The sequence below is a fragment of the Ranitomeya imitator genome, chromosome 7, assembly GCF_032444005.1.
Source record: "Ranitomeya imitator isolate aRanImi1 chromosome 7, aRanImi1.pri, whole genome shotgun sequence".
NCBI lineage: Eukaryota > Metazoa > Chordata > Amphibia > Anura > Dendrobatidae > Ranitomeya > Ranitomeya imitator.
Window position 1 is genome coordinate 124,634,552 of NC_091288.1, and position 24,001 is coordinate 124,658,552.

Genomic DNA, 24,001 nt, shown 5'->3' on the forward strand with positions numbered 1-24,001 from the left:
CAAATATGCCCCTTCTCCAAAGACTCCTTCACATAACTCCGCATAGCGGCGTGCTCAGGCACAGACAAATTAAACAGTCGACCTTTTGGGAATTTACTACCAGGAATCAAATCGATAGCACAATCACAATCCCTATGCGGAGGTAGGGTATCGGACTTGGGCTCATCAAATACATCCCGGTAATCAGACAAGAACTCAGGAACCTCAGAAGGGGTGGATGACGAAATAGTCAGAAATGGGACATCACCATGTACCCCCTGACAACCCCAGCTGGACACAGACATGGATTTCCAATCTAATACTGGATTATGGACTTGTAGCCATGGCAACCCCAACACGACCACATCATGCAGATTATGCAACACCAGAAAGCGAATAACCTCCTGATGTGCAGGAGCCATGCACATGGTCAGCTGGGTCCAGTACTGAGGCTTATTCTTGGCCAAAGGCATAGCATCAATTCCTCTCAATGGAATAGGACACTACAAGGGCTCCAAGAAAAACCCACAACGCCTAGCATACTCCAAGTCCATCAAATTCAGAGCAGCGCCTGAGTCCACAAATGCCATGACAGAATACGATGACAAAGAGCAGATCAAGGTAACGGACAGAAGAAATTTTGACTGTACCGTACCAATGGTGGCAGACCTAGCGAACCGCTTAGTGCGCTTAGGACAATCAGAGATAGCATGAGTGGAATCACCACAGTAGAAACACAGCCCATTCAGACGTCTGTATTCTTGCCGTTCAACTCTGGTCAAAGTCCTATCACACTGCATAGGCTCAGGTTTAAGCTCAGGTAATACCGCCAAATGGTGCACAGATTTACGCTCGCGCAAGCGTCGACCGATCTGAATGGCCAAAGACATAGACTCATTCAGACCAGCAGGCATAGGAAATCCCACCATGACATCCTTAAAGGCTTCAGAGAGACCTTTTCTGAAAATAGCTGCGAGCGCACCTTCATTCCACTGAGTGAGTACGGACCACTTTCTAAATTTCTGACAATATACCTCTATTTCATCCTGACACAGAGCCAGCAAATTCTTCTCTGCCTGATCCACAGAATTAGGCTCATCGTACAGCAATCCGAGCGCCAGGAAAAACGCATCGATATTACTTAATGCAGGATCTCCTGACGCAAGAGAAAATGCCCAGTCCTGAGGGTCGCCACGCAAAAAAGAAATAACGATTCTAACTTGTTGAACTGGGTCACCAGAGGAGCGAGGTTTCAAAGCCAGAAATAGTTTACAATTATTTTTGAAACTCAGAAATTTAGTTCTATCTCCAAAAAACAAATCAGGAATAGGAATTCTCGGTTCCAACATAGAATTCTGAACCACAAAGTCTTGAATACTTTGTACTCTTGCCGTGAGCTGATCCACACATGAAGACAGACCTTTAATGTCCATCGCTACACCTGTGTCCTGAACCACCCAAATGTCTAGGGGAAAAAAAAGGCAAAACACAGTGCAAAGAAAAAAAATGGTCTCAGAACTTCTTTTTTCCCTCTATTGAGAATCATTAGTACTTATGGCCTCCAGTACTAGTGCAGAATCCAACCAGAGGAGCAGCACTTTTAGACCTAATACTATCTAATAGACCTGACAGAATAACAAATCTGCAGGTGGTCGGGCATCTAGGAAATAGCGACCACAATATTGTACAGTTTCACCTGTCTTTCACTAGGGGGACTTGTCAGGGAGTCACAAAAACACTGAACTTTAGGAAGGCAAAGTTTGGCCAGCTTAGAGATGCCCTTAATCTGGTAGACTGGGACAATATCCTCAGAAATAAGAATACAGATAATAAATGGGAAATGTTTAAGAACATCCTAAATAGGCAGTGTAAGCGGTTTATACCTTGTGGGAATAAAAGGACTAGAAATAGGAAAAACCCAATGTGGCTAAACAAAGAAGTAAGACAGGCAATTAACAGTAAAAAGAAAGCATTTGCACTACTAAAGCAGGATGGCACCATTGAAGCTCTAAAAAACTATAGGGAGAAAAATACTTTATCTAAAAAACTAATTAAAGCTGCCAAAAAGGAAACAGAGAAGCACATTGCTAAGGAGAGTAAAACTAATCCCAAACTGTTCTTCAACTATATCAATAGTAAAAGAATAAAAACTGAAAATGTAGGCCCCTTAAAAAATAGTGAGGAAAGAATGGTTGTAGATGACGAGGAAAAAGCTAACATATTAAACACCTTCTTCTCCACGGTATTCACGGTGGAAAATGAAATGCTAGGTGAAATCCCAAGAAACAATGAAAACCCTATATTACGGGTCACCAATCTAACCCAAGAAGAGGTGCGAAACCGGCTAAATAAGATTAAAATAGATAAATCTCCGGGTCCGGATGGCATACACCCACGAGTACTAAGAGAACTAAGTAATGTAATAGATAAACCATTATTTCTTATTTTTAGTGACTCTATAGCGACAGGGTCTGTTCCGCAGGACTGGCGCATAGCAAATGTGGTGCCAATATTCAAAAAGGGCTCTAAAAGTGAACCTGGAAATTATAGGCCAGTAAGTCTAACCTCTATTGTTGGTAAAATATTTGAAGGGTTTCTGAGGGATGTTATTCTGGATTATCTCAATGAGAATAACTGTTTAACTCCATATCAGCATGGGTTTATGAGAAATCGCTCCTGTCAAACCAATCTAATCAGTTTTTATGAAGAGGTAAGCTATAGGCTGGACCACGGTGAGTCATTGGACGTGGTATATCTCGATTTTTCCAAAGCGTTTGATACCTTGCCGCACAAGAGGTTGGTACACAAAATGAGAATGCTTGGTCTGGGGGAAAATGTGTGTAAATGGGTTAGTAACTGGCTTAGTGATAGAAAGCAGAGGGTGGTTATAAATGGTATAGTCTCTAACTGGGTCGCTGTGACCAGTGGGGTACCGCAGGGGTCAGTATTGGGACCTGTTCTCTTCAACATATTCATTAATGATCTGGTAGAAGGTTTACACAGTAAAATATCGATATTTGCAGATGATACAAAACTATGTAAAGCAGTTAATACAAGAGAAGATAGTATTCTGCTACAGATGGATCTGGATAAGTTGGAAACTTGGGCTGAAAGGTGGCAGATGAGGTTTAACAATGATAAATGTAAGGTTATACACATGGGAAGAGGGAATCAATATCACCATTACACACTGAACGGGAAACCACTGGGTAAATCTGACAGGGAGAAGGACTTGGGGATCCTAGTTAATGATAAACTTACCTGGAGCAGCCAGTGCCAGGCAGCAGCTGCCAAGGCAAACAGGATCATGGGGTGCATTAAAAGAGGTCTGGATACACATGATGAGAGCATTATACTGCCTCTGTACAAATCCCTAGTTAGACCGCACATGGAGTACTGTGTCCAGTTTTGGGCACCGGTGCTCAGGAAGGATATAATGGAACTAGAGAGAGTACAAAGGAGGGGAACAAAATTAATAAAGGGGATGGGAGAACTACAATACCCAGATAGATTAGCGAAATTAGGATTATTTAGTCTAGAAAAAAGACGACTGAGGGGCGATCTAATAACCATGTATAAGTATATAAGGGGACAATACAAATATCTCGCTGAGGATCTGTTTATACCAAGGAAGGTGACGGGCACAAGGGGGCATTCTTTGCGTCTGGAGGAGAGAAGGTTTTTCCACCAACATAGAAGAGGATTCTTTACTGTTAGGGCAGTGAGAATCTGGAATTGCTTGCCTGAGGAGGTGGTGAAGGCGAACTCAGTCGAGGGGTTCAAGAGAGGCCTGGATGTCTTCCTGGAGCAGAACAATATTGTATCATACAATTATTAGGTTCTGTAGAAGGACGTAGATCTGGGTATTTATTATGATGGAATATAGGCTGAACTGGATGGACAAATGTCTTTTTTCGGCCTTACTAACTATGTTACTATGTTACTATGTTACTGTTATGAAAGGTAATTCAGTACCACAATGGACATAGAGGTCAGCGCGCATACAGTGACCTGGCAATAACCCAAAAAACAAGAACGAGCTCTGAGACGTGGGAACTCTGTTGACCGCAATCCCTAATCCTCTCAAACCACACTAAAGGCAGCCGTGGATTGCGCCTAACGCTCCCTATGCAACTCGGCACGGCCTGAGAAACTAGCTAGCCTGAAGATAGAAAATAAGCCTACCTTGCCTCAGAGAAATACCCCAAAGGAAAAGGCAGCCCCCACATATAATGACTGTGAGTTAAGATGAAAAGACAAACGTAGAGATGAAATAGATTTAGCAAAGTGAGGCCCAACTTTCTGAACAGAGCGAGGATAGGAAAGGTAACTTTGCGGTCAACACAAAAGCCTACAAAAACCACGCAAAGGGGGCAAAAAGACCCTCCGTACCGAACTAACGGCACGGAGGTACACCCTCTGCGTCCCAGAGCTTCCAGCAAGCAGAAAAAAACAAATTGACAAGCTGGACAAAAAAAAAAAAAACAGCAAACAAATAGCAAAGAGGAACTTAGCTATGCAGAGCAGCAGGCCACAGGAACGATCCAGGAGGAAACAGGTCCAATACTAGAACATTGACTGGAGGCCAGGATCAAAGCACTAGGTGGAGTTAAATAGAGCAGCACCTAACGACTTCACCACAACACCTGAGGAAGGAAACTCAGAAGCCGCAGTACCACTTTCCTCCACCAACGGAAGCTCACAGAGAGAATTAGCCGAAGTACCACTTGTGACCACAGGAGGGAGCTCTGCCACAGAATTCACAACAGGCTACCATTCAAGAAGCGGGCTTTGAACTGGTGGAACACCCCCCCCTATTCACCAGATCTAGCCCCCAGTGACTTCTTTCTCTTTCCTCGTCTCAAGGAACACCTCCGGGGCAAGAAATTTGACGACAATAGCGACGTGATAACCGCTGTTGGGGATTTTTTTGAGGGTCAAGATCAAGAATTTTTTTCGAAGGGAATTCTAAGTTTAGAAAAGAGATGGACTAAATGTATAGACTTGTTAGGAGACTATGTAGAAAAATAAATTTATTTTTTGACTATATTCATTGTGTTTAGTATTGATTATCATTACTTTTGGATCGCCCCTCGTACTTGTCCTTATTCAACATTATCAAACCTATGAGTATGGCCCAGTATGGTCCAAAACGCGTAAGGTTTCACATGTCCTCGTTTCTGTGATGGTTTCTACCCTCTTGGTTTTTTTTATGTATTTGTGAATAAACTTTGTATTTTTTTTTCCAGTTCCGGTGCTAGTTTACATTTCTCCATTTTGCCTGGTAGTTTTTAATGCCACCATTTATTAAACCATATAAAGGTACTGAAAAACAGGATAACAATTCTAAGTGGAGGAAAATTATGAAAAAACTAAGTCCCACAATTCCAGTCATTGTTTTTTAGGTTTCATTTTTGTGTTATTAACTATGCAGGTAAAAATAACATGGCTACCTGAGTCTCCAAGTAAGTACTATTACAACTATGTCAAACTTTTAAGGGTCAATAACTTATCGAAAGCATAGGTATGAAATAACAGGGAAATGCCAAAGCACCTCTACATCACTAAAAGTAATCTCTTAGTGGATCTGTCTCACCCAGGGAAGATGTCAATGTGCTATGTGGAATGTATATTTAAAAAAATAAATAAAAACACCCAACAAAATCCAATGAAGCACAGCCACAAGCTGGCCTTTGTTAGAAAACAAAAGGTGGCTTCAACAAGGGCCTTCCGTAGTGTGCTGCCTGCCATAGCAATCCAATAGTGGGGTGGAGAATTTAGATGGGTGAGAGAAAAGACACTACTACAATTAGCAGATTGTTCAGTAGTGCCAGACTGAAACCAATGCACAGCTATCTCTTTGATTCCCCCATATTGACAGAATACTTGACTAAGCAGAGCACCCCTGTGAGTTGAGAGTGGTGCTGCCAGAATCCTCTAGAGGCAGCTTACTTTGCCCTATAACAAAAGGATAGGTAATGGAAATACAGCATCTCACATCCTTCTTTCTCCTGACATCATCCATTAGTGAAGAGCCAGGAGGCCACCATACACATCAGACTGTTGGATGATCCTACCAAGATCTTTTATACATAGCCTACAACCTGCAGTAACCACCGATCGACCAAACCGCTGCATGACCAGCTCTATCCTCACCTACTGTATTCTTACCTTACCTTATTCTTACCTTATAGGCTGAACTGGATGGACAAATGTCTTTTTTCGGCCTTACTTACTAACTATGTTACCAATCCCTTGTAGATTGTGAGCCTTCGCGGGCAGGGTCCTCACTCCCTCCTGTACCAGTTATGACTTGTATTGTTTAAAATTATTGTACTTGTTTTTATTATGTATACCCCTCCTCACATGTAAAGCGCCATGGAATAAATGGCGCTATAACAATAAATAATAATAATAATAATACATGCATGTGCAAGGAAATCATTTCAAATTTCTGTATACAAAGATTAAAGCCTGGCATTTAACTCACCAATGGGATCCACCCAAACTGCAATATTTTCTAGAGGAATGCACACACTGACAGCATCTAAAGCCTCATCTGTCAGACTCACTTCCTGGTGAACAGTTCTTGCTAAGGTCTTGGCTGCAGCTTTATTGTTATCTAGTACCTGCTGCAGTAGGCTGGCAGTTTCTGCCTCTGTAGGGCAGACTTTAACGATTATTTTCTCTCCTACAAATGAAAAACAAATTAGCATGATAATAACGAATATACTTTTCGGTGTCAACCATATAAAAAGAAAAAAAAGAATGTTCACAAACAAACAATAGGTAAATCATGCATTGCTACAAACTTACTTAACATCCCTGCATGGTTCAAATGTTAAACCCCCTACCCCCTCCCCCCACACCCCCCCCCAAAAAAAAAAACACAAACGCAACAGTCAACACACACACACATTAAGCTTGCTGTACCCTACTTGGCTCCATTCTCTTGCTTCCAACAAGGTGGGGGAGCATTATCAGGTGACTTCAGCAGCACGCACATTCTGTCCAGAAGGTAGTGCTGGCAGTACGACAGTGGAGCCATGCCAATCCAGTAGGTGATTATACTTTGTTTATTATTTCCTTTGAACCATCACAGCCCATTTAAGTAACTGTGCAAATGTTACATCATTTCAACTGAGATCATCATTTTATTGTGGTTCTGAGTTATGCGAGTATAACTCTGTGCACAGAAAAAAATATGTAGAAATCTAGTGTCTGCTAGCTCTTCTCCTCTCTCTATTTTACTGGCCTAAAATGTCTAAATGAGGATAGGGGTTTCTATTGCAATAGTATGAACAAAGAAAAATGCTTCCAGCATTAGGGTCTCATTACAGAACACAATGCCCTCTTTAATCACTGAAGAGCCTTTTTTGGGATAGAAACCTGATCATTTCAGGGGTGTTTTTGTCACCCTAGATACATCAGGCTGCCACTATAACATCCTAATCTCTAATGACAGATTGATTGCTTCATGACCAGCTCTATCCTCACCTACTGTATTCTCACCCATCCCTTGTAGATTGTGAGCCCTCGCGGGCAGGGTTCTCTCTCCTCCTGTACCAGTTATGACTTGTATTGTTTAAGATTATTGTACTTGTTTTTATTATGTATACCTTTCCTCACATGTAAAGCGCCATGGAATAAATGGCGCTATAACAATAAATAATAATAATAATGATTTCCAAAGAGATCTGCTACTCACGGAGGAACATGTATATTTGTGTCCAAGCTCCATGTTGCATTGACAGAGTGCTAGAATCTACTATATAATTATTTAAGGGTCATTTCCGTCTGTCTGTCATGGATATTCATTGGTCGCGGCCTCTATCTGTCATGGAAATCCAAGTCGCTGATTGCTCGTGGCAAAAACACCCCACGACCAATCAGCGACGGGCACAGTCCGGCAGCAAAATGGCCGCTCCTTCCTCCCCGCAGTCAGTGCCCGCTCCATACTCCCCTCCAGTCAGCCCTCACACAGGGTTAATGGCAGCGTTAATGGACCGCGTTATTCCGCGGTGTAACGCAGTCCATTAATGCAGCTATTAACCCTGTGTGACCAACTTTTTACTATTGATGCTGCGTATGCAGCATCAATAGTAAAACGATCTAATGTTACAAATAATAATAAAAAAAAAAAAGGTTATTCTCACCCTCCGACATGGCATGCTGTCCTCGGCAGGTTCCGGTGCCAAGGATGCTATGCGAGAAGGACCTTCCATGACGTCAAGGTCATGTTACCGCGACGTCATCACAGGTCCTGTGCTCATACCAACCCTGGGTCCGGAAGCTGCCGCGTGCACCGCACACAGGTGCCAGGACTACAAGGGGCCTTCGGAAGGTGAGTATATGTTTATTTTTTATTTTAAGTCTTTTTTAACCCCTTCATGACCCAGCCTATTTTGACCTTAATGACCTGGCCATTTTTTGCAATTCTGACCAGTGCCCCTTTATGAGGTAATAACTCAGGAACGCTTCAATGGATCCTAGCGGTTCTGAGATTGTTTTTTTCGTGACATATTGGGCTTCATGTTAGTGGTAAATTTTGGTCAATAAATTCTGTGTTTATTTGTTATAAAAACGGACATTTGGTGAAAATTTTGAAAATTTTGCAATTTTCACATTTTGAATTTTTATTCTGTTAAACCAGAGAGTTATGTGACACAAAATAGTTAATGAATAACATTTCCCACATGTCTACTTTACATCAGCACAATTTTGGAAACAAAATTTTTTTTTGCTAGGAAGTTATAAGGGTTAAAATTTGACCAGCGATTTCTCATTTTTACAACGAAATTTACAAAACCATTTTTTTTTAGGGACCACCTCACATTTGAAGTCAGTTTGAGGGGTCTATATGGCTGAAAATACCCAAAAGTGACACCATTCTAAAAACTGCACCCCTCAAGGTGCACAAAACCACATTCAAGAAGTTTATTAATCCTTCAGGTGCTTCACAGCAGCAGAAGCAACATGGAAGAAAAAATGAACATTTTACTTTTTAGTCACAAAAATGATTTTTAGCAACAATTTTTTTATTTTCCCAATGGTAAAAGGAGAAACTGAACCACGAAAGTTGTTGTCCAATTTGTCCTGAGTACGCTGATACCTCATATGTGGGGGTAAACCACTGTTTGGGCGCACGGCAGGGCTTGGAAGGGAAGGAGCGCCATTTGACTTTTTGAATGAAAAATTGGCTGCACTCTTTAGCGGACACCATGTGACGTTTGGAGAGCCCCCGTGTGCCTAAAAATTGGAGCTCCCCCACAAGTGACCCCATTTTGGAAACTAGACACCTCAAGGAACTTATTTAGATGCATAGTGAGCACTTTAAACCCCCAGGTGCTTCACAAATTGATCCGTAAAAATGAAAAAGTACTTTTTTTTCACAAAAAAAATTTTTCAGCCTCAATTTTTTCATTTTCACATGGGCAACAGGATAAAATGGATCCTAAAATTTGTTGGGCAATTTCTCCTGAGTACACCGATACCTCACATGTGGGGGTAAACCACTGTTTAGGCACATGGTAAGGCTCGGAAGGGAAGGAGCGCCTTTTGACTTTTTGAATGGAAAATTATCTCCAATTGTTAGCGGACACCATGTCGCGTTTGGAGAGCCCCTGCGTGCCTAAGCATTGGAGCTCCCCCACAAGTGACCTCATTTTGGAAACTAGACCCCCCAAGGAACTTATCTAGATGTGAGGTAAGCACTTTGAACCCCCAGGTGCTTCACAGAAGTTTATAACGCAGAGCCATGAAAATAAAAAATAATTTTTCTTTCCTCAAAAATGATTTTTTAGCCTGGAATTTCCTATTTTTGCCAAGGGTAATAGGAGAAATTGGACCACAAATGTTGTTGTCCAGTTTGTCCTGAGTACGCAGATACCCCATATGTGGGGGTAAACCACTGTTTGGCCGCACGGCAGGGCTCGGAAGGGAAGGCACACCATCATGAAAATAAAAAAATAAAAAATTCTTTTTTCAAAAATGATTTTTTTAGCCCGCAATTTTTTATTTTCCCAAGGGTAACAGGAGAAATTTGACCCCAAAAGTTGTTGTCCAGTTTCTCCTGAGTACGCTGATACCCCATATGTGGGGGTAAACCACTGTTTGGGCACATGCCGGGGCTCGGAAGTGAAGTAGTGACGTTTTGAAATGCAGACTTTGATGGAATGCTCTGCGGGCGTCATGTTGCGTTTGCAGAGCCCCTGATGTGGCTAAACAGTAGAAACCCCCCACAAGTGACCCCATTTTGGAAACTAGACCCCGAAAGGAACTTATCTAGATGTGAGGTAAGCACTTTGAACCCCCAAGTGCTTCACAGAAGTTTATAACGGTGAAAATAATAAATAATAAATAATATAATAATGCATCATAATAATATAATAATAATAATATAATATAATAAAATAATATATAATAAAATAATATAATATAATAATAAATAAATAAGTTTTCTTTCCTCAAAAATAGTTTTTTAGCCCAAAATTTTTTAATTTTCCCAAGGGTAACAGGAGAAATTTGACCCCAATATTTGTTGTCCAGTTTCTCCTGAGTATGGTGATACCCCATATGTGGGGGTAAACTACTGTTTGGGCATATGCCGGGGCTCGGAAATAAAGTAGTGACGTTTTGAAATGCAGACTTTGATGGAATGGTCTGCAGACGTCACGTTGCGTTTGCAGAGCCCCTGGTGTGCCTAAACAGTAGAAACCCACAAGTGACCCCATTTTGTAAACTAGACCCCCCCAAGGAACTTATCTAGATATGTGGTGAGCACTTTGAACCCCCAAGTGCTTCACAGACGTTTACAACGCTGAGCCGTGAAAATAAAAAATCATTTTTCTTTCCTCAAAAATGATGTTTTAGCAAGCAATTTTTTTATTTTCTCAAGGGTAACAACAGAAATTGGACCCCAATAATTGTTGCGCAGTTTGACCTTAGTATGCTGGTATCCCATATGTGGGGGTAAACCACTGTTTGGGCACACGTCGGGGCTCGGAAGTGAGGGAGCACCATTTGACTTTTTGAATACAAGATTGGCTGGAATCGATGGTGGCGCCATGTTCCGTTTGGAGACCCCCTGATGTGCCTTAACAGTGGAAACCCCTCAATTCTACCTCCAACTAACCCCAACACACCCCTAACCCTAACCACAACCCTAATTCCAACCCAACCCTAACCCTAAGGCTATGTGCCCACGTTGCGGATTCGTGTGAGATTTTTCAGCACCATTTTTGAAAAATCAGCGGGTAAAAGGCACTGCGTTTTACCTGCGGATTTACCGCAGATTGCCAGTGTTTTTTGTGTGGATTTCACCTGCGGATTCCTATTGAGGAACAAGAATTGACATGCTGCGGAAAATACAACGCAGCGCTTCCGCGTGGTATTTTCCGCACCATGGGCACAGCGGATTTGGTTTTCCATATGTTTACATGGTACTGTAAACCTGAAGGAACACTGCTGCGGATCCGCAGCCAAATCCGCACCGTGTGCACATAGCCTAATTCTAAAGGTATGTGCACACGCTGCGGAAAACGCTGCGGATCCGCAGCCGTTTCCCACGAGTTTACAGTTCAATGTAAACCTATGGGAAACAAAAATCGCTGTACACATGCTGCAGAAAAACTGCACGGAAACGCAACGGTTTACATTCCGCAGCATGTCACTTTTTTCTGCGGATTCCACAGCGGTTTTACAACTGCTCCAATAGAAAATCGCAGTTGTAAAACCGCAGTGAAATGCGCAGAAAAAACGCGGTAAATCCGCGATAAATCCACAGCGGTTTAGCACTGCGGATTTATCAAATCCGCTGCGGAAAAATCCGCAGAGCAGCAGAAATACGTGTGCACATACCGTACCCTAACCCTAACCCTAGTTCTAACTTCAACCTTAGTGGGAAAAAAAAATTCTTTATTTTATTATTGTCCCTACCTATGGGGGTGACAAAGGGTGGGGGTCATTTACTGTTTTTTTTTTTTTTTTTTATCACTGTGAGGTTTTATCACAGTGATCAAAATTCACATTGCAACGAATCTGCCGGCCGGCGCATGCACCCGCCATTTTGGAAGATGGCGGCGCCCAGGAAAGAAGACGGACGGACCCCGGGAGGCTCGGTAAGTATGATGGCGTGGGGGGGAGCACGGGGGGGTGGATCGGAGCATGGGGGGGTGGATCGGAGCATGGGGGGGTGGATCGGAACACGGGGGGTGGATTGGACTACGGGGGGTGGATTGGAGCGCGGGGGGGTGGATCGGAGTGCGGGGAGGTGGATCGGAGTGCAGGGGGGTTGGATTGGAGCACGGGGGGTGGGATTTGAGCACGGGGGAGCGGACAGGAGGACGGGGGAGCGGAGCACAGGACAGAGGGGAGTGAACCACAGATCGGAGGGCTGGGGGGCGATCGGAGGGCTGGGGGGCGATCGGTGGGGTGGGGGGGTGTACATCAGTGTTTCCAGCCATGGCCGATGATATTGCAGCATCGGCCATGGCTGGATTGTAATATTTCACCAGTTTTTTAGGTGAAATATTACAAATCGCTCTGATTGGCAGTTTCACTTTCAACAGCCAATCAGAGCGATCGTAGCCACAGCGGGGGTGAAGCCACACCCCCTGGGCTAAAGTACAACTCCTCCTGTCCCTGCAGGCCGGGTGAAATTACAGTTAACCATTTCACCTGGCCTGCAGGAGCCCAATCTGGCCATGACGCATATGCTGCGTCACAGGTCGGAATGGCACAGGTTTTCATGACGCATATGGTGCGTCAAAGGTCGGGAAGAGGTTAACCACGCATATAGTGCCCACATTGCTATATACTACGTGGGCTGTTTTACATACTGCGTGGGCTGCGATATATAGTACATGGCTGCTATGTACTACGTGGGCAGTGTTATATACTATGTGGGCAGTGTTATATACTGTGTGGGCTGCGTTATATACTACATGGCTGCTATACACTACGTGGGCAGTGTTATATACTATGTGGGCAGTGTTATATACTGTGTGGGCTGCGTTATATACTGCATGGCTGCTATATACTACGTGGCCAGTGTTATATACTATGTGGGCAATGTTATATACTGAGTGGCCACTGTTATATACTGCATGGCCTGTATTAAAGCATTGGGTATTCAAGAATGTGTCATGGCCTGTGCTATATACTATGTGGCTGCTATATACATACATATTCTAGAATACTCGATGCGTTAGAATCGGGCCACCATCTAGTAGAATATAATGTGGCACTCAGTCGATGAGTCATTTAGCTGGAGCACAAATACATTTTTTTCTTTTTAATCCAGAAGTTATGTATATAACAAAGCAAACCCTTTTTAAACTAATGTATACTTTGTAATCGGTTTCATTTATCTCCTTCCAAGGCAAACCCCTTTTTCAAACTTAATTGCCCAAAAAAATATTTTAAGTTTGAAATTGAAAATTTTAAATTACCTACCAAGCTCATTTGTAAACTCATTGGATTCTTCTCCTCTTACATTTTTCTCTAAACCTGGGAACTAAGACAATTACAGTTAACATCCTTTTATAATACATAAGAAAAAGTATATAATACTATATATCTATGTCACACACACACACAATATATATATATGTATTTTCATGACTATGAAAATTGTACATTCACACTGAAGGCATCAAAACTATGAATTAACACATGCGGAATTACATACTTAACAAAAAAGTGTGAAACAACTGAAAATATGTCTTATATTCTAGGTTCTTCAAAGTAGCCACCTTTTGCTGTGATGACTCGCTATATAAGGGCTATTTGACCAAGAAGGAGAGTGATGGGGTGCTACGCCAGATGACCTGGCCTCCTCAGTCACCAGACCTGAACCCAATCGAGATGGTTTGGGGTGAGCTGGACCGCAGAGTGAAGGCAAAAGGGCCAACAAGTGCTAAGCATCTCTGGGAACTCCTTCGAGATTGTTGGAAGACCATTTGCTGTGACTACCTCTTGAAGCTCATCAAGAGAAAGCCAAGAATGTGCAAAGCAGACATCAAAGCAAAAGGTGGCTACTTTGAAGAAACTAGAATATAAGACATATTTTCAATTGTTTCACACTTTTTTGTTAAGTATATAATTCCACATGTGTTAATTTATAGCTTTGATGCCTTCAGTGTCAATTTACTATTTTCATAGTCAAGAATATACAGAAAAATCTTTAAATGAGGTGTGTCCAAACTTTTGCTCTGCAGTGTGTGTGTGTGTGTGTGTGTGTGTGTGTGTGTATGCAATTCTGTCAGATAATACTCATTTTCTTCCTGAAAATGATTGCAAACAAATTATTTGGTATTATTATCTTCATTTAATTTGTCTTAAATGAAAAAAAAAAAAAAAAAAAGAATTGTCCTAAAGCCAAATTGGATATAATCCCACACCAAACATAAAAAAGGGAGTGGGCAAAAGTATTGGCACTATTCGAAAAATCATGTGATGCTTCTCTAATTTGTGTAATTAACAGCACCTGTAATTTACCTGTGGCACCTAACAGGTGTTGGCAATAACTAAATCACACTTGCAGCCAGTTGACATGGATTAAAGTTGACTCAACCTCTGTCCTGTGTCCTTGTGTGTACCAAATTGAGCATGGAGAAAAGAAAGAAGACCAAAGAACTGTCTGAGGACTTGAGAAACCAAATTGTGAGGAAGCATGAGCAATCTCAAGGCTACAAGTCCATCTCCAAAGACCTGAATGTTCCTGTGTCTACCGTGCGCAGTGTCATCAAGAAGTTTAAAGCCCATGGCACTGTGGCTAACAACCTCCCTAGATGTGGACGGAAAAGAAAAATTGACAAGAGATTTCAACGCAAGATTGTGCGGATGTTGGATAAAGAACCTCGACTAACATCCAAACAAGTTCAAGCTGCCCTGCCGTCCAAGAGTACAACAGTGTTAACCTGTACTATCCGTCGGCATCTGAATGAAAAGGGGCTGTATGGTAGGAGACCCAGGAAGAACCCACTTCTTACCCCGAGACATAAAAAAGCCAGGCTGGAGTTTGCCAAAACTTACCCGAAAAAACCTATAAATGTTTTGGAAGAATGTTCTCTGTTTAGATGAGACAAAAGTAGAGCTTTTGGGGCAAAAGCATCAACATAGAGTTTACAGGAGAAAAAAAGAGGCATTCAAAGAAAAGAACACGGTCCCTACAGCCAAACTTGGCGGAGGTTCCCTGATGTTTTGGGGTTGCTTTGCTGCCTCTGGCACGGGACTGCTTGACCGTGTGCATGGCATTATGAAGTCTGAAGACCACCAACAAAATTTGCAGCATAATGTAGGGCCCAGTGTGAAAAAGCTGGGTCTCCCTCAGAGGTCAGGGGTCTTCCAGCAGGACAATGACCCAAAACACACTTCAAAAAGCACTAGAAAATGGTTTGAGAGAAAGCACTGGAGACTTCTAAGGTGGCCAGCAATGAGTCCAGACCTGAATCCAATAGAACACCTGTGGAGAGATCTAAAAATGGCAGTTTGGATTAGGCACCCTTCAAATATCAGGGACCTGGAGCTTTTTGCTAAAGAAGAATGGTCTAAAATTCCAGCAGAGCATTGTAAGAAACTCATTGATGATTACTGGCAGCGGTTGGTCGCAGTTATTTTGGCTAAAGGTTGTGCAACCAAGTATTAGGCTGAGGGTGCCAATACTTTTGTCTGGCCCATTTTTGGAGTTTTGTGGGAAATGATCAATGTTTTGCTTTTTGCTTCATTCTCTTTTGTGTTTTTTCATTTAAGACAAATTAAATGAAGATAATACCAAATAATTTGTGTTTGCAATCATTTTCACGAAGAAAATGAGTATTATCTGACAGAATGGCAGGGGTGTCAATACTTTTGGCCATGACTGACTAATATATATATATATATATATATATATATATATATATATATATATATATACATATATATACACACACACACACACATACATATAGATGCATGAATACATATAGATGCATACACACACGTGGTTAAAATTGTTGGTGCCCTTCATTTAATGACAGAAAAATCCACAATGGTCGCAGAAATAACTTTAATCTGACAAAAGTATTAAATAAAAGATCTATGAAAATGAACAAATTGAAGTCATACATTGTTTTTCGACCATGCTTTCACAGAATTAAAAAAAAAAAAAAAACACTCATGAAATAGGCCTGGACAGAAATGATGGTACCCTTAACTTAATATTTTGTTGTACAACCTTTTGAGGCAATCACTGCAATCAAATGATTCCTGTAACTGTAAATGAGACTTCTGCACCTCTCAACAGGTATTTTGACCCACTCCTCAAAAGCAAACTGCTCCAGTTGAGAGTGTTTGAAGGTTGCTTTTTCCAGACGGCATGTTTCAGCTCTTTCCAAAGAAGCTCAATAGGTTTTAGGTTAGGGATCATAGAAGGCCACTTCAGAATAATCCAATGTTTTCCTCTTAGGCATTCTTGGTTGTCTTTAGCTGTGTGTTTTGGGTCATTATCCTGTTGGAAGACCCATGACCTGCGGCTGAAACTAAGCTTTCTGACACTGGGCAGAACATTTCTCTCTAGAATCCCCTGATAGTCTTGAGATTTCATTGTACCCTGCACAGATTCTACACACGTGTGCCAGATGCAACAAAGCAGCCCCAGAACATAACAGAACTTCCTCCATGTTTCACAGTAGGGACTGTGTTCTTTTCTTGATATGGTTCATTTTACCATCTGGGAGCTGATGTGCCTTGCCAAAAAGTTCAATTTTTGTCTCATCTGCCACAGGACATTCTCCCAGAAGCTTTGTGGCTTGACAACATGCAGTTTGGCAAATTCAAGTTTGGCTTTTTTTATGATTTTTTTTCAACAATAATGTCCTCCTTGGTCGTCTCCCATGAAGTTCACTTTGGCTCATATAACGACAGATGGTGCCATCTGACACTGATGTTCCTTGAGCTTGAAGTTCACCTTTAATCTGTTAAGAAGTTTTTCTGGACTCGTTATCATTTGTATTATCCGTCTCTTTGATTTGTCATCAATTTTACTCCTGAGGCCACGTCCTGGGAGGTTGGCTACAGTCCCATGGATCTTAAATTTCTGAATAATATGTGCAACTGTAGTCACAGGAGCATCAAGCTGCTTGGAGATGGTCTTATAGCTTTTACCTTTAACATGTTTGTCTACAATTTTCTGTCTAATCTCCTGAGACAACTCTTTCCATCACTTCCTCTGGTCCATGTTGAGTGTGATACACACCATGTCACCAAACAGCACAGTGAGTATCTATAGCCCTATATACAGGCCCACTCACTGATTACAAGAATGTAGACACCTGTGATGCCCGTTTGTCACATATTGATTAAAAATCATGGTTATTTCACAAAATATTGATTTCTGACCTCTTCCCGAGTTAAAACATTAGTATTCTCGTTTCTAAATGATTATGAACTTTATTGCATTATTTTAGGTCTGCAAGCAACGCATTTTTTTTTGTTATTTTCTCATTTTCAGAAAATAAATACAAAATGTATTGCTTGGAACTTCGGAGACATGTTGTCAGTAGTTTATAGAATCCCTTTGACATCACTCCCTCCTATCTTCTTTATCTTACAACCCCAAACAGTTGTTCAACACCTTTAACTCACTCCACCAACCCCCACAGCCCCGTCCGACTTCCTTAATCTCAGCTGAGGACTTTGCCACACACTTCAAAAATAAGATAGACCAAACAAGGCAAGTCTTTGATGTCCCACCACCACAACCCCTTTGTATGCCCGACCAATGCCCAAACCCCATAACTTCCCCCTCTAAAATCAGAAGGACAGCTTGCTCTTCTCTCCAAATCACACCTCACTATTTGTGCACTTGACCCCATCCCATCTCCTCCCCAACCTCACCACTACACTAATCCAATCCATAACCCATTTCTTCAATCTATCACTAACTTCTGGTACCTTCCCCTCTGCTTTCAAACATGCCACAATCACACCTATTCTAAAAAAGCCTTCCCTTGACCTGAGCACTATGTCCAGCTACCGCCCCATATATTTGCTCCCATTTGCTTCCAAACTACTTGAGCAGCATGTCCACGCTGAACTTTCCTCTCACCTTGCATCTAACTCTCTCTTCAACAGCCTACAATCTGGCTTTCGCCCCACCATTCCACTGAGACTGCCAAGACCAAACTTATGAACGACTTACTTACAACTAAATCTAACTGACAATTCTCTATACTACACCTTCTAGACCTGTCCTCTGCCTTCGACACAGTTGACCACACTCTCCTACTACAGATCTTCTCTTCCTTTGGTGTCAAAGACCTCACCCTAGCCTGGATCTCCTCATACCTTACCAACCACACATTTAGCTTTTCCTACTCCCATACTACTTTTTCATCTTGCCCCCTCTCTGCTGGTGTTCCTCAAGGCTCTGTCCTAGGACCTTTTCTCAATCTATACCCTTGGCCTGGGACAACTCAAAGTCCTATCAGTTCCAGTACCATCATATGCCGATGACACTCAGATCTACCTCTCTGGCCCAGATGTCACCTCTCTGCTCTCTTGAATCCCAGAGTGTCTATCAGCCATATCCTCCTTCTCCTTTCGCTTCCTAAAAACTCAATGTGGACAAAACCAAACTAAATATATTTTCTCCATTTCGCACACCTTCCCTACCTGATCTATCTATCACAATAAATGAATTCACACTTTCCCCCGTCCAGGTAATCCACTGCCTCGAAGTAACCCTGGACTCTGCCCTGTCCTTTAAACCGCACATCCAAGCTTTCGCCACCTCCTGTCGCCTCCAGCTCAAAAATATTTCCAGAATCCGTCCTTTCCTCAACCCTCACTCTACAAAAATGCTTGTGCATGCCCTAATCATCTCTCGCCTCGACTACTGCAACATCCTCCTTTGTGGGCAACCCTCTAACACTATCGCACCCCTCCAGTCCGTCCTTAAATCTGTTGCCCGACTAATTAATCTCTCTCCTCGCTACACTCCTCCTTCCCCTCTTTGCAAATTCCTTCAATGGCTCCCAATTTCTCAGCGTATCCAGTTTAAACTACTAACACTGACCTACAAAGCCATTCATAACCTTTCTCCTCCGTATATTTCTGTACTAATCTCTCAATATCTTCCCTCACGTAATCTCCAGTCCTCCCAAAGACCTCCCTCTCTCCTCCACGCTTATTCGCTCCTCATCCAATCGCCTCCAAGGCTTCTCCTGAATATCCCCATCCTCTGGAATTCTGTGCCCCAACACATCCGGTTATCCACGACATTTGGATACTTCAAACGGAACTTGAAAACCCATCTCTTCAAAGAAGCTTACAACTTATAATGATGACACGACCACCTCATCACCATCAGAGCTATTGCAACCCCCGACCTACTGTCTCCTTGCCCATAATCCTGTAGAAAGTAAGCCCGCAAGGGCAGGGTCCTCTCCCCTCTGTATTAGTCTGTCATTGTTAGTTTGTTTACTGTAAGTGATATTTGTATTTTTATGTAACCCCGTCTCATGTACAGCACCATGAAATTAATGGTGTATATAAAATAATAATAATAATAATAATACTAATAATAATAATAATAATATAGAGTAAAAGAACAATTTACATTTTACTAAAAAATATACCTATAGGACTTCCGGGAGGCGGAGCCAAGGAATTGCCGCTTTTTAGCAGAGCTCCCCACTGGCCTATTCTCATCCGTGGCCATCCCTCCATTTGTGAGTGGAGAAACAGCGTTATTCAGCAGGGGGAGTACCTGGACAGAGAGCTCTTCTGTCGGGTCTGTCTGTCCAGGCTCCTCGGGAGGCTCCAAGTGCAGGAGACGCCGTGCAGTGTGGTACGCGTGTGAACATTGAAGACAGAGGGACACTCTGGCACTTGCCTCCCCTGCTCCTAGATTAGAAGACAGGAAAGCGGTCCTGAGATAACAAGCGACCACCCGCTGGGGAAAAGAAAAAAAATGGATTACTTATCGGTAGAATCCACGACAGCACCCACTGAGAGGATCCGCCTCTAGGAACAGGAACCTACAGAGATAAGAGGGGTGGCCCCCCTCGCTCCCTCATTTGTATTACAGAGAATGAAAGGAACCACCACACAAGCTTTAGTTAATTGCTCCACAAGCCATTTTAAGGTACATATTTACAAATTAAGGTACCGTCACACTAAGCGACGCTGCAGCGATACCGACAACGATGTCGATCGCTGCAGCGTCGCTGTTTGGTCGCTAGAGAGCTGTCACACAGACAGCTCTCCAGCGACCAACGATCCCGAAGTCCCCTGGTAACCATGGTAAACATCGGGTTACTAAGCGCAGGGCCGCGCTTAGTAACCCGATGTTTACCCTGGTTACCAGCGTAAAAATTAAAAAAAAAAACACTACATACTTACCTTCCATGTCTGTCGTCCGGCGCTGTGCTTTCCTCTGCACTGTCAGCGCCGGTCAGCCGGAAAGCAGAGCGGTGATGTCACCGCTGTGCTTTCCGGCTGGCCGGTGCTCACAGCCAGTGCAGAGAAGCACAGCGCTGGAGGACAGACACGGAAGGTAAGTATGTAGTGTTTGTTTTTTTTACGTTTACGCTGGTAACCAGGGTAAACATCGGGTTACTAAGCGCGGCCCTGCGCTTAGTAACCCGATATTTACCCTGGTTACCAGTGAAGACATCGCTGGATCGGCGTCACACACGCCGATCCAGCGATGTTAGCGGGAGATCCAGAGACAAAATAAAGTGCTGGACTTTCCTCAGCGACCAACGATCTCCCAGCAGGGGCCTGATCGTTGGTCGCTGTCACACATAACGATTTCCTTAACGATATCGTTGCTACGTCACAAAAAGCAACGATATCGTTAACGATATCGTTATGTGTGACGGTACCTTTAACCTATACATATATCTATAACTATATACAACTAACACGACACCCTTCAGAGTGAGCCATGTGCAACTATAACTAAGGGAGGGAAGAGAGTGGGTGCTGTCGTGGATTCTATAAAAGAGTATTACCAGTAAGTAATCAATTTTTTTTCTCTTTGCCACGACAGCACCCACTGAGAGATTTTCAGAGACACAACCACCGGGGAGAGACCACCGTGTCAAGAATTGATCTACCAAAGGCTAAGTCAGCAGATGAAGACAAGTCAAGCCTGTAGCGAGTATAGAAGGTAGAAGGTGAGGACCAGGTTGCGGCCTTACATACAGTTAAGTCCATATATATTTGGACAGAGACAACATTTTTCTAATTTTGGTTATAGACATTACCACAATGAATTTTACACAAAACAATTCAGATGCAGTTGAAGTCCAGACTTTCAGCTTTCATTTGAGGGTAGCCACATTAAAATTGGATGAAGGGTATAGGCGTTTCAGCTCCATAACATGTGCCTGCCACCCTGTTTTTAAAGGGACCAAAAGTAATAGGACAATTGACTCCAAGGCTATTTCATGGACAGGTGTGGGCAGTCCCTTCATTATGTCATTCTCAATTAAGCAGATAAAAGGCCTGCAGTTGATTTTAGGTGTGGTGCTTGCATTTGGAAGGTTTTGCTGTTAAGTAAACATGCGGTCAAAGGAGCTCTCCATGCAGGTGAAACAAGCCATCCTTAAGCTGTGAAAACAGAAAAAACCCATCTGAGAAATTGCTACAATATTAGGAGTGGCAAAATCTACAGTTTGGTACATCCTGAGAAAGAAAAGCACTGGTGAACTCATCAATGCAAAAAGACCTGGGTTCCCACAGAAGACAACAGTGGTGGATGATCGCAGAATAATCTCCATGGTGAAGAGAACCCCCTTCACAACAGCCAACCAAGTGAACAACACTCTCCAGGAGGTAGGCGTATCAATATCCAAATCTACCATTAAGAGAAGACTGCATGAAAGTAAATACAGAGGGTTCCCTGCACAGTGCAAGCCATTCATAAGCATCAAGAATAAAAAGGCTAGACTGGACTTTGCTAAAAAAAAACATCTAAATAAGCCAGCATGGTTCTGGAAGAACATTCTTTGGAAAGATTAAACCAAGATCAACCTCTACCAGAATGATGGAAGGAGAAAAGTATGGCAAAGGCGTTGTACAGCTCATGATCCAAAGCATACCACACCATCTGTAAAACACGGCGGAGGCAGTGTGATGGCTTGGGCATGCATGGCTGCCAGTGGCACTGGGTCACTAGTGTTTATTCATGATGTGACACAGAACAGAAGCAGCTGAATGAATTCTGAGGTATTCAGATACATTGTGTGCTCAGATCCAGCCAAATGCAGCCAAACTGGTTGGTCGTCGTTTCATACGACAGATGGACAATGACCCAAAACATAAAGCCAAAGCAACCCAGGAGTTTATTAAAACAAAGAAGTGGAATATTCTTGAATGGCCAAGTCAATCACCTGATCTCAACCCAATTGAGCATGTATTTCACTTGTTAAAGACTAAACTTCAGACAGAAAGGCCCACAAACAAACAGCAACTGAAATCCACCACAGAGAAGGCCTGACAGAGCATCAAAAAGGAGGAAACACAGCATCTGGTGATGTCCATGAGCTCAAGACTTCAGGCAGCCATTGCCAACAAAGGGTTTTCAACCAAGAACTACAAATTTTATTTAAAATTATGGTATCTGTCCAATTACTTTTAGTCCCTTTAAAAACAGGGTGGCACATGTTAAGGAGCTGAAACTCCTAAACCCTTCATCCGATTTTAATGTGGATACCTTCAAATGAAAGCTGAAAGTCTGAACTTCAACTGCATCTGAATTGTTTTGTTTAAAATTCATTGTGGTAATGTCTATAATCAAAATTAGAAAAATGTTGTCTCTGGACTTAACTGCATAAGGTCAATTGGAACATCCGCTCTTTCAGCCCAGGAGGATGCTATAGCTCGTGCAGAATGTGCTTTCACTCCCTGCGGCAGGTTCTCCCCTTTTGCCGAGTATGCCAGACCAATCACGTCTCTGTTCCACTGCGATAGCGTGCCGTTCGTAACTCCAGACCCTTTCCTGTGGCCCTGGAAGGACACAAAGAAAGCCCTGATCTGCTTCCAGGGTCTAATCCTATCTAAATAGGATCTGATAGCTAAGACAGCTATCCTCACATCTAAGGTGTGAAATCTTTCCTCTTCTGGTGTAACAGGCCAGATTAACCCCCCCTTCCTCCGCCCAGGTGCGCATGCGGCCTGCGTACCTTATATTTATCATTGGGTACGCAGGCCCTGCGGATGTGTGCATTTGCGTCCGCATGCGTTGTTTTGACGATTCAGTGAACGCAAGAAAATTCAGCTTGTTGCCTTCGCCGCGAGTTGCAGCACCATCAAAAAAACGTCGGCGGAGCTTAACCGGCGGGGCTCAGCAGTGGTCAAGGCTTCACTGAGAGCGTACGCATGCGCACGGCTGTACGCAAATGTGAAACTAGGATTGAGTGATATACTCAAGAGCAGGGCCCCAGACATCGCACAGGGGGGCCCAGACAGCGCACAGGAGACATGCGCTGTCTATTTACCCCCCCTTGCATGCTATCTCTTACCCCCTTGCTCACTGTCTCTGCCCCCCTGTGTGCTATCTGGGACCCCGTGGGCTGCCTGGGGCCCCTGTGGGCTGCCTGGAGTCCTGTGCACTGCCTGGAGCTCTGTGCGCTTCCTGGGGCCCCGTGTACTGCCTGGGGCCCCTGTGAGCTGCCTGGGGCCCCTGTGGGCTGTCTGGGGTCCTGTGCACTGCCTAGGGCACCGTGCGCTGTCTGGGGCCCGTGAGCGCTGCCTGGGGCCCTGTGCGCTGCCTGGGGCCCCTGTGCGCTGCCTGGAGCCCCGTGGGCTGCCCGGGGCCCCTGTGAGGTGCCTGGGGCCCCTGTGGGCTGCCTGGGGTCCTGTGCACTGCCTGGGGCACCGTGCGCTGTTTGGGGCTCCGTGCGCTGCCTGGGGCCCCTGTGCGCTGCCTGGGGCCCCTGTGCGCTGCCTGATCTACAGCAGCTGGGGTATATTCTGACGTGGAGGGGTATAACCTGGACTAGTCCAATTTATACCCCGGTATTGTTTG

The 24,001-nt window shown here is 43.4% G+C and overlaps 1 protein-coding gene across 2 annotated transcripts in view; it reads right to left on the reverse strand.

Annotated features, from left to right (window-relative positions):
• INPP1 (inositol polyphosphate-1-phosphatase) overlaps window positions 1-24,001 on the reverse strand; it is a 472,347-nt gene that overhangs the window by 152,745 nt on the left and 295,601 nt on the right. For both annotated transcript variants that reach the window (XM_069733793.1, XM_069733792.1), the window contains exons 3-4: window positions 13,435-13,495; window positions 6,470-6,670 (exon numbers count right to left, since the gene is read on the reverse strand). In XM_069733793.1, the coding sequence (XP_069589894.1) occupies window positions 6,470-6,670; window positions 13,435-13,495 (262 nt within the window). The remainder of the gene's footprint in view (window positions 1-6,469; window positions 6,671-13,434; window positions 13,496-24,001) is intronic.